General features: G+C 45.0%; 1 protein-coding gene across 1 annotated transcript in view; it reads right to left on the reverse strand.

The window, feature by feature from the left end:
• Positions 1-213: 213 nt before the first annotated feature.
• The window catches only part of LOC309807496 (uncharacterized protein), a gene marked incomplete at its 5' end in the record, with an annotated part of 29,514 nt that continues 15,805 nt past the window's right edge, over positions 214-13,922 (reverse strand). Inside the window, 2 exons of the mRNA XM_082627199.1 lie at positions 214-425; positions 5,254-5,381. Of these exons, the coding sequence (XP_082483325.1) occupies positions 257-425; positions 5,254-5,381 (297 nt within the window). The 3' untranslated portion in view covers positions 214-256. The remainder of the gene's footprint in view (positions 426-5,253; positions 5,382-13,922) is intronic.

Consider the following 13,922-nt stretch of genomic DNA (forward strand, 5'->3'; position numbering starts at 1 on the left):
GTAACAGCACTAACTGATCCTTGGAGTTCAGTGAGGAAAGTGGTGGGTGTTTCTGGTTCAAACCCCGATGAGCAGCAGACACAAGTGCAGAAATGAGGAAGGGCCTTCTGGAGTAAGAGTGGAGGAGGGACTCCAAGATGGGGACAGAGCATGAGGTGGCCCTTTGGCTCTGTCAAGATTCAGAGTCTCAGGTGATGCCTTTCCTGATAAAGATGGACAAGGCTCTGGGCTCTGAGAATATGGGGTGTCTCACTGGTCATGGCCATGGGAGCTCAGATTGGAACCACTTGTAACGGGGTCTGAGGTCAGAGCCCCAGATCTTGCACTGGCAACAAATGGGGACACAGCAGCTGGACTGGAAGCAGCAGGGTTTGCAGCAGCTGGACTGGGAGCAGCCACATGAGCCACAGCCCCCTTTGGCACAGCTGGAGCAGGAACAGGCTGGCACACAGCAGCACACAGGCTTGCAGCAGCAGACGGGCACGGAGCAGCTGGAGCCACAGCCTCTGGAACAGCCACAGCAGCCCATGGTTCTGGTGAGTTGAGGGTGGAGTAGGTCAGAGGAGCAGGTGAAGAGAGAGGGTGGGTGCTCAGGTGTGGAGCCTTCTGGGCTAGGAGTCTTTATATACTTGCCAGGGTCAAGCTGACCACATACTGGCTTCCTACTTCCTGTTTGTGCCGTTTCTCAGGGCACATTGAGTGAGTGTGTGTGTGTGTTTGGTGTGTGTGTGTGTTTGTGCACATGCACGATTCTTGTCCCTGGCCTCTCATTGGCTCTACCCACCATCCTCTTTCTCGTGTTTCTATATTTATCCTCTTGCCATTTTGTTTTGCAGCTATTATTTTTTTTGGTTGTCTTGCAGTTATTAATGGAAAGTAATTTCCAGAATTTTTAGCTTTTCTGGAATTTTCTAGGAATGGGACACTTGCAGTTCTTAGGTGTGTGCTGTTCTCTCTACTGAGCCCCAAATGAAGCCCAGACCCTCACTTACGTGAAGGTGCCTTTGATGCCCCTTTTCTCCCCAGGAGTCTCCATCACCATGTAGCTCAGGGTAGAGGGGAGACAGCCCCTGTTCACTCCCGATTCTAGGATCCCCTCTTTTAGGGATTACTTAGGGAATCTTAATTTCTAAATAAACTTTCTGGTTTACTTTATTATTCATCTGTCATCTTAAAGTAATTTTAAACTTGTGATAAAACACACATAGCATAAAATCTACCATTTTAACCATTTTTAAGTATACAATTCAGTGGCATTAAGTACAGTCATGATGTTGTGTAATCATCACCACCATCCATTTCCAGATGTTTTTCTTCACTCCAAACAGACACTCTGTCCCCATTAAGCAATAACTCTCAGTCCCTCTCCCACCAGGCCTGGTGGTTTTGGGTCTGATTTCTGTCTCTATGAATTTTCCCTTTCTAGACATTTCATAACAATGGAATAATAACAATATTTGTCCTTTTGTGTCTGGCTGATTTCATTAAGCATAATGTGTTCGAGGTTCATCCATGGTGTAGCATATATCAGAACTGCATTGCTTCTTATGGCTGAATAATATTCCATTGTGTGTATAGATCACTTTTTTTTTTAACCCATTTATCTGTTGAACACTTGAGTTATTTCCACCTTTTGGCAATTGTGAATATGCTGCCAGAATGAGAGTGTACAAATACCTGTTTGAGTTCCTACTTTCAATTCTTTTGGGTATATACTTAGGTGTAGAATTGATGCGTCACATGGTAATTCTGTATTGGTTACCGAACCAAACTTGAGTCCACTTACCCAACACACAGCAATGCAAATCTACTGACACTGGGTCGTGATGAAGGAAAGTGCAGCATTTACTGCAGGGCACCAAGCAAGGAGAATGGGCAGCTCATGTTCAAAAGACCTCAACTCCCCCATGGCTTTCAGGGAAGGGTCTTGTTTAAAAAAATTAAATTAAATTAATTAATTAGTTAATTATTTTTGGCCATGGCTTGCAGTATCTTATCTCCCTGATCAGTGTTTGAACCCACACCCTCAGCAGTGAAAACGTGGAGTCCTAACAACTGGACTGCCAGGGAATTCCTGGGGGAAGGGTCTTTAAAGACTCTGTGAGGGAGGGGGTCCCAGGGTGGGTGATCAGTTCACGCACAATTCTGATTGGTTGATAGTGATGTAACAGGGTGATGTTTCGAGACTCTCAATCATCAACCTTTTGGTTCCAGCTGTTCTGGGGCTTCTGTGCTGGTGGTCAGCATGCAGTTAACTTTTCCCACCTGGTGGGGGTTTCAGTATCTGCAAAACAGCTCAAAGATATGGCTCAGGATATTATCTATAGCCCTTAAGGAAGAACTAAAGTTCTTGACTTTGTTTTATGGCTAAACTCTTATTTTGTCTTGCTTGACTGTTTTCCTTTGTTTCCGCATTTTCTCACCTCTCTGATTAAATTAGCTCTTTGGAACTTAGGGAAGGCCTAGGAAGCTAAAACTTTTCTACAGACGAGAGGCAGGGGACATGAGATGGGGAGGGGGGCGGTCTGTCCTTGGGAGTTGTTGTTATTGATTACTTTGGATTTTCTACACATGTGATCGTGCCACCTGTGAGCAAAGACAGTTTTCTTTCTTCCTTCCAAGTCTGTGTGCCTTTTATTTCCTTTTCTTGTCTTATTGCATTAGCTAGCACTTCCAGGACGATGTTGGAAAGCCGTGGTGAGACAGTAGTGCATCTTTGCCTTGTGTCTGATCGTGGTGGGAAAGCTCTGAGCTTCTTACCATTAAGTATTACGTTACCTGTAGGTTTTTGTAGATGTTCTTTATCAAGTTGAGGAAGTTTCCCTCTATGTCCAATTTCCTGAGAGGAAATCGTTGGCAATCACCATCAGGCAAAGTTACGTTTGTATATTTCAGATAAAAGCCCATTTCAGATATACAATTTGCACACATTTTTTCCCAGTCTGTGTTGTCTTTTCACTTTCATAGTGATATCCTTTGAAGCACAAATGTTTTTAATTTCGATGAAGTCCAATTTATCCATTTTTCTTTTGTTGCTTATGCTTTTGGTGTCACATCTAAGACCGCTTTGCCAAATCCAAGGTCATGAATATTTACACCTCTGTTTTCTTCTAAGAGTTTCATAGTGTTAGCACTTAAATTTGGGTCTTGGGTCTATTTTTAGTTAATTTTTGTGTATGGTGTGAAATAAGGGCCCAACTTGATACTTTGGCATGTGGGTATTCAGTTGTCCCAGCACCATTTGTTGAAAGACTCTTCTTTCCCCATTAGATAGGTCCCTCCCTACAAGTTTACTTGGCTGATGGTGATCACCAGTGAATGATGCTGGGTCAGTGTTCCTGAGCCCAGAGGGAACTGGACTCGGTGTTCCTTGCCCCTGGAACACACTGATCCTGTCTGCAGAGCCCTCTCTGACACGTACTGCCCCTTTGGTGATTGGCTGTGCAGTCTTTGTGTTTCCTGCTAAGGTGTTTCCTGTCAGTGTTCTTGGCCTGCGCCACTCTTGTCTCTCCAAAGATTTTTGTAACTTTGAGTTTGTGGAAGACAGGATTGGGTCTCACAAAAGGTTTCAGGCTCCTCATGAAAAGTTTCCCACTCTTCTTTGGTGTTGACAATGCCAGCAGTTCCTGGAGGAGCAGCATATTCGGAAAACTAAATGTAGAGGCGAGCTCTTTGCTTAGGGCTAGAGGTGCCTGCTCACCTCATGGTGTTGTATCTGGCAAAACCAGGTAAGTGATTTTTCTCTGACATCCAACATTGGGCTTGATGTGATCTATTTCTTCATGTGACTTAAGAACATCTGCATAATTTATTTTCATTTTTGTGTTTTGCTTTTGATTTGAGGTGGGAAAGTATACCTACCTTAAAAGTTTACAGCTCATTGAACTTTTGTACCGTGTAACCACCACCCATTTCAGAATAAAGAATGCTCATAGTGTCCCAAATCTGCATATTTTAAAAAAGTTTATTAATTTTAAAAATGAAAAATAAAAAGATTAGGGACTTCCTTTGTGGTCCAGTGGTAAAGAATCCGCCTTCCAATGCAGGGGTCATGGGTTTAATCCCTGGTCGGGGAACTAAGATCCCACATGCCGCAGGGCTACTAAGCCCACGTGCCACAACTACTGACCCCATGTGCCTCAACTAGTGAGAGAAAACCCGCACACCACAACTAGAGAGAAGCCACAACGAAGATCCTGCAACTAAGACCCAATGCAGCCAAAAAAAAAGATTAAGGAAACTTTACCTCATCCATCTCTTGGGTTGGGCATGCATGGTTGTGATCACATGCTTATAACATTTTGTGACTTTTTTTCATTACCTAATAACAAAACCACATCCCCAGGTTATAAAGATCCCACAGGCATTTGTACTGGTTGTCTGTACAACCACCCAAAGAATATATCATAAGTCATATAAACAAGTCTCAGTCATTCAATTTTAGGTGGTTGCTACTTTCATCGTCTTAAAAATAATTTTGTGTTAACTGAACTTGCCCACAAAATTTATGAACATCCAGTATCCTTTACTCTGGATAAATACTGAGAACTCAAGGTACAGAATAAAAAGGTGTACATGTACTAAATTTTAGTAAATATTGCCAACACACCCTGGTTTCTGCTACCACTGATGGTGCACCAGACATTTAGAAATGTTTCTTCTGAGAAAGGCTGTAAGAAAAGAATCATAGTGAGACAAGGCTTGTTGTTGAGAATTTATTTAGAGGCTTCACAAAGTCCAGAATAGAATTTGTTGACCAAGGATCAGAATGAGCGGTGTCAGGGAAGAGGGGAGGGGTATTTAGTGGATCTGGGCCCCCAGGCTCTGGGTGGTGAGCGCCAGCCCTGAGGTTATATGAGAATCAGGACCCAGCAGTAAGAGGCCAGGAAGGAGATGGTTAGAACAGCTCTGTGCCCCATTTGGAGCATGATGGGTGGGTTTTCTGTGGCTTAGCTCCTGAAGAGCCTGCAGATGGTAAAGCTCAGCGGGCAGGAGGAAGATTCTTCTGAGTTATGCGTGTGGCAGTGAATCCTCAGATGGCTCAGAAAGTATGAGGGGGACCCCCTTCTCCATCAGGATCTCTGGTCCTGAAGATTCAGGCTGCATCACTCCTGGAGAGGATGGACTGAGAAGTGTGCACTGGGGGTATGGGATGTGTCACCACTCATGGCCAGGGAAGCTGGAACCACCTGAGGTCTGTGGTCAGCATATCAGATCTTGCACTGGCAGCAAATGGGGACACAGCAGCTGGACTGGGAGCCGCCACATGAGCCACAGCCCCCTTTGGCACAGCTGGAGCAGGAACAGGCTGGCACACAGCAGCACATGGGCTTGCAGCAGCAGATGGGGAGACAGCAGCTGGAGCCACAACAGCCCATGTTCTGGTGGGTGGAGGGTGGAGTAGGTCAGAGGGGCAGGTGGGGAGAGAGGGCAGGTGTTCAGGTGTGGAGCCTCCTGACCCAGGAGCCTCTGTATACCTGCCAGTGTTTACACTCAACACATGATGACTTCCTCTTATGTGTTTACTTATTTCAAATGCACAAGTGTTATTTTCAAACTCTTTGCCGTCCCATGAGCTCCCAATAGCTCAAGCTGAGTTCTGCTTCTCTGCTTTCTAAAGGCAGCCTCTTCCTCAAGGTATTTCTCTTCGTAAACAGAGCCTGAGCTCCCTGCTCAGGGAGCCCCTGAGATCCGGTCACCCGTGGGCAGTGAGTCACCATCTTTGGCTTTGCAGTTTCTGCTCATTGATAAAGATCCTCTGTCCCCGGCTCTAATGTTTATATTTCTCTACTTAAAAATCAATTGGGTGGTTGAGAGTCCGCCTGCCGATGCAGGGGACACGGGTTCGTGCCCCGGTCTGGGAGGATCCCATATGCCGCGGAGCGGCTGGACCCGTGAGCCATGGCCGCTGGGCCTGCGCATCCGGAGCCTGTGCTCCGCAACGGGAGAGGCCACAACAGTGAGAGGCCCGCATACCGCAAAAAGAAAAAAAAAAAAAAAAAAAATCAATTGGTGTCATTTCTGTAAATAAAAGTATTGAGCAGAAAAATAAGACTACTTATAGTTCCTGCATCCAAACCACCAGTCTCAATATTTTGTTGAATTTCAAAAGCAAGATTTGAGGCACTTCGCTTTCAGGGTGTCCTGACTTTTCCCCCTTTTCTCATTTCCTGCCCCCCTCCTCTTGGCTAACCACCCCCAAAACAGGAATTAGACCCGGTATTCTTTCTCTTCATGGGACCCGGCTTCACAAATTCCTATTACTCTTCCTATGCTTTTTAGTTTATTCAGTTTTTTTTTGTTTGTTTGTTTTTTTTGCGGTACGCGGGCCTCTCACTGTTGTGGCCTCTACCGTTGTTGAGCACAGGCTCCGGACGCGCAGGCTCAGCGGCCATGGCTCACGGGTCCAGCCGCTCCGCGGCATGTGGGATCTTCCCGGACCGGGACACGAACCCGTGTCGCCTGCATCGGCAGGCGGACTCTCAACCACTGCGCCACCAGGGAAGCCCTATTCAGTCAGTTTTTATAAAAACTCCACAAGTCAACGGACATAATTCACATTTACCATCTCTGAAGGCTGTGAAAATAGTTTGAGTGGATCGGCCACCCTTTGGTTAGCCATCCTCTCTAATGGACCCTCGTTTCCTAGAAAGTCGCTTTTAATTTTTTTATTGAGGTGAAAGTTACATCCAGTGAAACACACATATTTTGAATATGCGAGCCCACCAGTTTTTCTCAGCGTGCTCTGATGTAGCCGCCACCCTGGTCGTGATAGACTGTTTCCGTCATCCAGGGGGTCTACTTTCCCCTGCTTCCAGCCAATCCCCAGCCCCACAGCCTCCCTTTCTTCTGACTGGTTTTTCCTGTTGTTGGAGGCACATAAATGGGACTGTGAAGCATATATCCTGGCTTCTTTCACTCAACATCTTACCCTGTGTATCAGTGATGTGTATATATTTAAAATCGCCAAGTAGTGTTCCAGGTGAAAATGTGCTCCGGTGGGACCCCATTCATTCTCTTGTTCCCAGATATCTGGATTGTTTTCAGCTTTGGGCTGCAATGAATGAAACTTCTACAGACATTCTTTCATTATTATTATTTTATTGACGTATAACTCATGTACAATGTTGTGTTAGTTTCAGGTGTACAGCAAAGTGATTCAATTATATATGTTTACACACATACACATATATCTATATAGGAGTCTTTTGTGAACACGTGTCTTGTTTCTTTTGCTTATACATGTAGGAGTGGGCTTGCTGGGGCGTAGGCGGGGGAGGTTTAACTTTATAAGAAACTGGCAGTTTCCATGATGCTCACACCATTTTCATCCTTGCCGGCCATGCCTGAGAGCACCAGTGGTTCCCCGTCTTCCCTAATATTTACAGGTTTAAAAAATCTTTGGCATTCTCGTGGTGTGTAATGATGTCTCATGTGCGCCTTGATTTGTGTTTCTCTGGTGACTAGGGTTGCTGAGCACCATTTCATGTGTTTATTGGCCACTTATATACTTTCTTGGAAAAATGTTCAATTTTGGGGTCCATTTTTATTGCGGTTTTTTTTTTTTGCTTTTCTTTTTTTGTGATTAATTTATTGAAATTCTTCATAAATTCCAGCTAAATAAACTGTGTGTGTATATATATCTATAGCTATCTAGCTATCTATTATCTATCATCTATCTATCTATTATCCATTTACCTATTATCTATCTATTATCTATCTATCATCTATTTATTATCTTCTATCCATCTATCATCTATCTACCTCTCATCTATCTATCAACAATCTATCAATCTATCCACCTCTCATCTATCACCTATCTATTATCTATCTATCATCTATCTATCTATTCTATTATCTACTATATCTATCTATCATCTATCTATGTATCTATCTACCTATCATCTATATATCTATCTATCCATCTATTTATCTATCTATCAATTTTCTCCTAGTATTTAGTTTGCTTCATCATTGTCTTGATATCTTAATAGCATCCTTTGACAGGGAAATGTTTTTTACTTTCATGATCCAATTTAACACTTTTATCTTTGAGGGTTAGTGCCTTCTTCTGACCCCTCTGGAGAAATCTAGCTTTCCTTATAGGAGCGTTAGTTTTTGTTTCTACGTTTAGTTCTATGATGGATCTCAAACTCAATTTGCGTTTGGTGAGTGTGAGGCAGGAGTTCGTTCCCTACACGCTCATCCAATTGCTTCAGCAGCTGGACCTACAGAGACCTGGCCGGCATGGGGTATAAAGTGCATCGCCGGGCAGGTGAGCTGTCTGGGTGGGGAATCATTCTAGCAATGGTCAGCTGGCCAGTGAATACTTCCAGGAGCCGATGGCCCTTCCTCGCCCCTGGGGTAAGGAGACCCGCAGGATCAAACCTGGACCATCTGGGCAGGGCAGAGGGGTGGATGGGGAGGGAGCATGGGGCCCTGCGTCTCAGCTCTTGAAGGAATTTCAGAGGTGGGGGAGCCACTCCTGAGAGGAGGGGCAGCTAGGGATGGAGCCAGGATGCAGTAGGCTCTGGGTTTTCCTTCCGTGACGCCAGCCCCCGCGGGTCCTGCTGTTGACAGGTATTTGGGGTCTGACTTTTACCGCCCCCATTGCCATGTTCATCTGGTCTCTGTCCCTGGTTCCTGGCACAGAGCCCCTGAAACCCTTGGGATCTCCTGAGTGATGGGAGTGTTTGTCCTTCATTAGCACCTGAGTGTGTGCTAACGAGGTGACTCACATGGGACCCCTGGAGAGCCTCAGGCTGGGATTAGTCATCAGAAAGTCTAGTGATCAGAAGGAACTTGCAGGCCCACCCGCTGACCTCTGGGAAGGGGGAGCGGGGAGCTGCGGACGAAGGTCTATAAAAACTCTTCAACAACGAGGGTTAGTGAGTTTCCAGGTTGATGAACACAAGGAGATTCAGGGAGAGTGGGCACCTGGAGAGGGCATGGAAGCTATGCACCCCTTCACCCGCCTTGCCCTGTGCATCTCTTCCATCTGGCTGTTCCTGAGTTATACCCTTTTATGAGAGATCAGTAATCTAGTAAGTAACATGTTTCTCTGAACTCTGTGAGCTGCTGTAGCAAATTAATCAACCCCAAGGAGAGGTCTGCTGAACTCCTGCTCTATAACCAATCAGTTAGAAGCACAGGTGACAACCTGGACTTGATATTGGTGTCTGAAGTTGAAAGTGGGCAGTTGGTAGGACTGAGCCCTTAGCCTCTGGGATCTGACACTAACTCCAGATAGATAGTGTCAGAATGAAATTGAGTTAAATTTGTGGGATACCCAGTTAGTGACCACTAAGAACTAAAGACTTGTTTGGTGGTATTGAAAAAATACACATTGGAGTTTTCCAATTTGTTGGTGCCAACTAAAAATTGTCACTCCCCATCTGGTTCTACAAGAATGAAGTCACTGGCCACTGTAGTCACTGACCTTCAACACCCCCTGAAAGGAGTTTAGGGTGGAGATCGAGAATGAGGCCCTCTGTGCTCTGGGAAAAACTGGCAGAACAGGCCTTCAGAGAGTTAGATATTTTTCAGGAGAAGATCTTACAAGCCCAATTTCTTGCATCTTCTCCTATCTAGAAAAGCACTAAAATCATTAACTGAGACATCTGATCCTCACAACTAGCAGCAAACTTCTGCCAAAATGTGTGCTTGATTGCATGTACCCCCTTCACAAAAATCGCCTATATACTGACCTCTCCCCCTATTTCTTAGGAGAGTTCCTCGGAGCTACTGAGAGCCTGTCTCCTGAGCTATAGTCCTCATTTTGCACCAAATAAAACTTAACTCACAACTCTCGCCTTGTGCATGTTTCTTCAGTCGACATAGGTGTATGATTGTTTATAGTAGTCTCTTATGATCTGTTTATTTCTGTGGTATCTGTTGTAATGGCCCCTCTTTCGTTTCTGATTTTATTTGAGTCTTCTCTATTTTTTTCTTGGTTAATATCACTAAATATTTGTCAATTCTGTTTCTTTTCCAAAGCCTAACTCTTGGTCCGGTTGATCTTTTCTGTTGCTTTCTAGCCTCCATTTCATTTATTTCTACTCTGATCTTTGTTATTTTTTTCCTTTTGCCAACTTTGGGCTTTGTTTGTTCTTCTTTTTCTAGTTCCTTGAGATGTAAAGGTTGTTTACTTGATATCTTTCTTTTTCCTAACATAGGAAAATATATTTTGCTTAATATATTTAGGAGTTTATTGCTATAAGCTTTGTCTCAGGCCATTTGGGCTGCTCTAACAAAATAGTACTGACTGGGTGGCTTATACACAACAGAAATTTATTTCTCACAGTTATGGAGACTGGGACGTCCAAGATCACAGTGCTGGAGGATTTGGTGTGGTGGTGGTGAAGGCCCACTTCCTGGTTCATAGGTGACACCTTCTTGCTGTGTCCTCACACGATGAAAGGGGTGAGGGAGTTCTGTGGGGTCTCTTTATGAGAAAACTAATCCCATTCATGAGTGCCCTACTCTCATAACCTAAGCACATTCCAATGACCCCACTGCCAGATACCATCACACTGGATGCTAGGATTTCAGTAAAGGACCCTGGGGGTTGGGGAGGGTGTGAACATTCAAACCATAGCAATTGCTCTCTTAGAACTGCTTTCGCTGCATCCCAGAAGTTTTGCTGTGTTGTGTTTCCATTTTTGTTTGTTCCAAGATATTGTTTGATTTCCCTGTTGATTTTTTCTTTGACCCATTGGTTGTTCAGAAGTGTCTTATTTAATTTCCACAGACTTGCGAATTTTTCCATTTTCCTGTTATTGATTGCTAGTTTCATATTGTTGTGGTCAGAATAGGTACTTGATATGATTTCTATCTTAAATTTGTAGAGGCTTTTATTGTGACCCAACATATGATCTACCCTGGAGAATGTTCCACATGCACTTCAGAAAAATGTGTATTCTGCTTCTGTGGATGAAGAGTTCTGTAGATATCTATTAAGTTCATCTGATATAGTGTGTAATTCAAGTCCAATGTTTTGTTATTGATTTTCTGTGTGGATGATCTATCCATTGCTGAAAGTGGGGCATAGAATTTCATTAACATTATTGCATTTCTGTCTATTTCTGACTTCAGATTTGTTAATATTTCCTTAATATATTTAGGTGCTCTGATGTTGGGTGCATCTGTATTTACAACTGTTATATCCTCTTGATAAATTCATCCTTTTGCCATTATATAATAACCTTTTTGTCTCTTGTTACAGTTTTTTTGTGTCTTTTCTTTAAAATTAATTCATTTATTTATTTTTGGCTGCATTGGGTCTTGGTTGCTGTACGCGGGCTTTCTCTAGTTGCAGCGAGCAGGGGCTACTCTTTGTTGTGGTGCGTGGGCTTCTCATCGCGGTGTCTTCTCTTGTGGTGGAGCACGGGCTCTAGGTGCACGGGCTCAGTAGTTGTGGCACACAGGATTAGTTGCTCTGCAGCATGTGGGATCTTCCTGGACCAGGGCTCGAACCCATGTCCCCTGCATTGGCAGGCGGATTCTTAACCACTGCGTCACCAGGGAAGCCCCTCTTGATACAGTTTTTGACAAAAAAATCTATTTTCTCTGATATAAGTATATCTACCCCTATTCATTTGCATGGAGTATCTTTTTCTTTCCCTTCATTTTCAGGTTATGTGTGTCCTTGAATCGGAAATGAGTCCCTATAGGAAGCATCATATAGTTGAGTCTTAAAAAAAAACCCACTCAGACACTCTGTGTCTAGGGTTAGAGTGGCAGTGTGGACAGGTAAAATTCAGGATGCCAGTGGAGGCTGGGTTTCCCATAGACAAACGCTTTTTAAGAGCAAGGCTGTCCCACATGTAACATGGGTGTAAATACCGCATCTGTGCTCAGGCAGGGACAGAGGCTGTGTTGTTCTTCCTGCGGCCACACGATGTCGCCCCAGGACCTCCCAAGAGCTGGACCACAGGATGGGAAGCAGCTCACCCCCAGGCAGAGGCAGCTCTTCCTCCTTGAAGAACTTACATAGAAAATTTTGTATCCAGGTACATGAAACAACGGATTGACCTGTCCAGCAGACCCCTATAACGTTCCCTGGGTGAGCTCCCTCCCCAGGGTAGGGGAGGACTTATTATTACTTGAGGGGGGTGTTCTTTAGATTAGGCCTTCAATCGCTTCCGTCCTTTGATTACTGCTCGGTTCACTGAGTCCTGCAAAGTGGGTCTCAGGCCTGAGCAGGTGAGGAGGGGGCTCCTAGGGCATCAGGCTAAGCCATCAACACAGCAGGGGCCTCTGCCCTCCTGAGGGTCACCCATCGATAAACAGCTTCTGAGCTGCACCCAGGAAGACATGCATTTGTATACTGTACAAATGCTCCTGTATAGTCACGTATTGCATGTTAGTTACTATTCATCTTTGTGAAGGTGAAACGTGTTTTAAAATCCTTTTCATGCTCCACTTTGGGGAACACGCTTGCAGACCCATTCTTAAGTACATTGGCTTCATATACCCCTCTTTGAAATTCTAATACGCTTCTCTTCAGACAATTATACATGTATGCACATCAACACACGATGTGGCATAGAAGTTTAAAGACTACATATCAGACCTGATGTCCATCCATGGTCCGCAGGCTCCAGATTGAGAATTTACTAGAAGCAGAGGCAAAAAGGAAGAGGGACAGGAAGGCACTTCCCGGTCACGTTGGCTGTGGGCGTCCCATGGGGTTTGGTGGGGGGATCACGTGGGTTTTCACTCCTCTATCACCTGGAACCAAAGAACAATGAGAGCAAAGGAGCATTTTTTTCAAAGATGGTAAAATGCTAACTGATTTATCTGAGCAAGAAACATTGCAGGCTTGTAGAGAGGCTTCCAAGTGAGAATATTCAGAACAGGGATTCGCTTGCGGTGAGCAGCCCATGCAGAAGAACAAGTGTCGGCTTCCAGGATCGCCCCCAGCAAGGCTTGTCCTCGAGTAATCTACGGGCCACTGTGAGCACCGGCATTGGTTCAACGTCGTGATGGACAGGATGCCCTTCTCCCCACACTGACCTACACGGCCAATTCTAACAACTCCCCGCAGGCGTTGTGAGGAGCTGAACAAGCAATTCTGAAATGATATGGAAGCATAAAGTCCCAGGGATCACAATGGAAGGAGAGTCAGCCTCCCAGATGTGGAGCCTGGGCCCTGAGAGGCAGGGCTGGGTCAGGGCGGGGCAGGCGAGGAGGCCAGAGACAGTGGGGATGCGGCACCCGAGAGCCTTACAAATCCGGGACAATAATGCTGGTAGGGCATACAGGTGACATTTGTTATGTGTCGGGGATGCTCTAAGTGTCCTTGAGAAGTGCCTCATTGATGCTCACAACAGATCCCCAAGACGGGTAGTGGCTCCAAGGCCCCTTTACAGGTGAAGGAAACACGGCCGTCCTAGGCAGGCACTCAGAGCCAGAACCTCACAGGCGGATGCTCGGGGCCCTGGCTCCTGGAGAGGCAAGTGGGGTCATTGCCGGTGTCCACAACCAAGACAGTCAGTGAGATCGGTACAGGCTTATCCTGGCAAACTACAGACCAGAGAGAAGATGAACTGGGTTTACACAAAGAAATGTGGCTGAATTTTCACAATATAATATTCAGCAAGTGAAAAGAATGAAATAAAATCTTTAGCACAACTTGCATGTGAATCTGAAATAAAAACAACAAAAGCCACACCGTGTGTTTCCAGGACATACACGCAGGCATGGATACCTTTCAAGTGCGTCTGTGTGCGTCTTCCCTCTTGGGGAAGAAGGGAAAATCAGGAGGGGTCCAGCCCCTCCTTAACAGGAAGACAGGATGGGAATAATGCAGACCAAGTAAAGGAGAAACAATTTTCAAAAGGACTTTGTGATATCAACTTTCATGGCTAATCTCCTCACTCCCTTGGAAGATACGAGAAGAATTAGACTGGGGAGGAAGA

This window comes from Mesoplodon mirus (assembly GCF_964341445.2).
Source record: "Mesoplodon mirus genome assembly, chromosome: 7".
Taxonomy (NCBI): Eukaryota; Metazoa; Chordata; class Mammalia; order Artiodactyla; family Ziphiidae; genus Mesoplodon; species Mesoplodon mirus.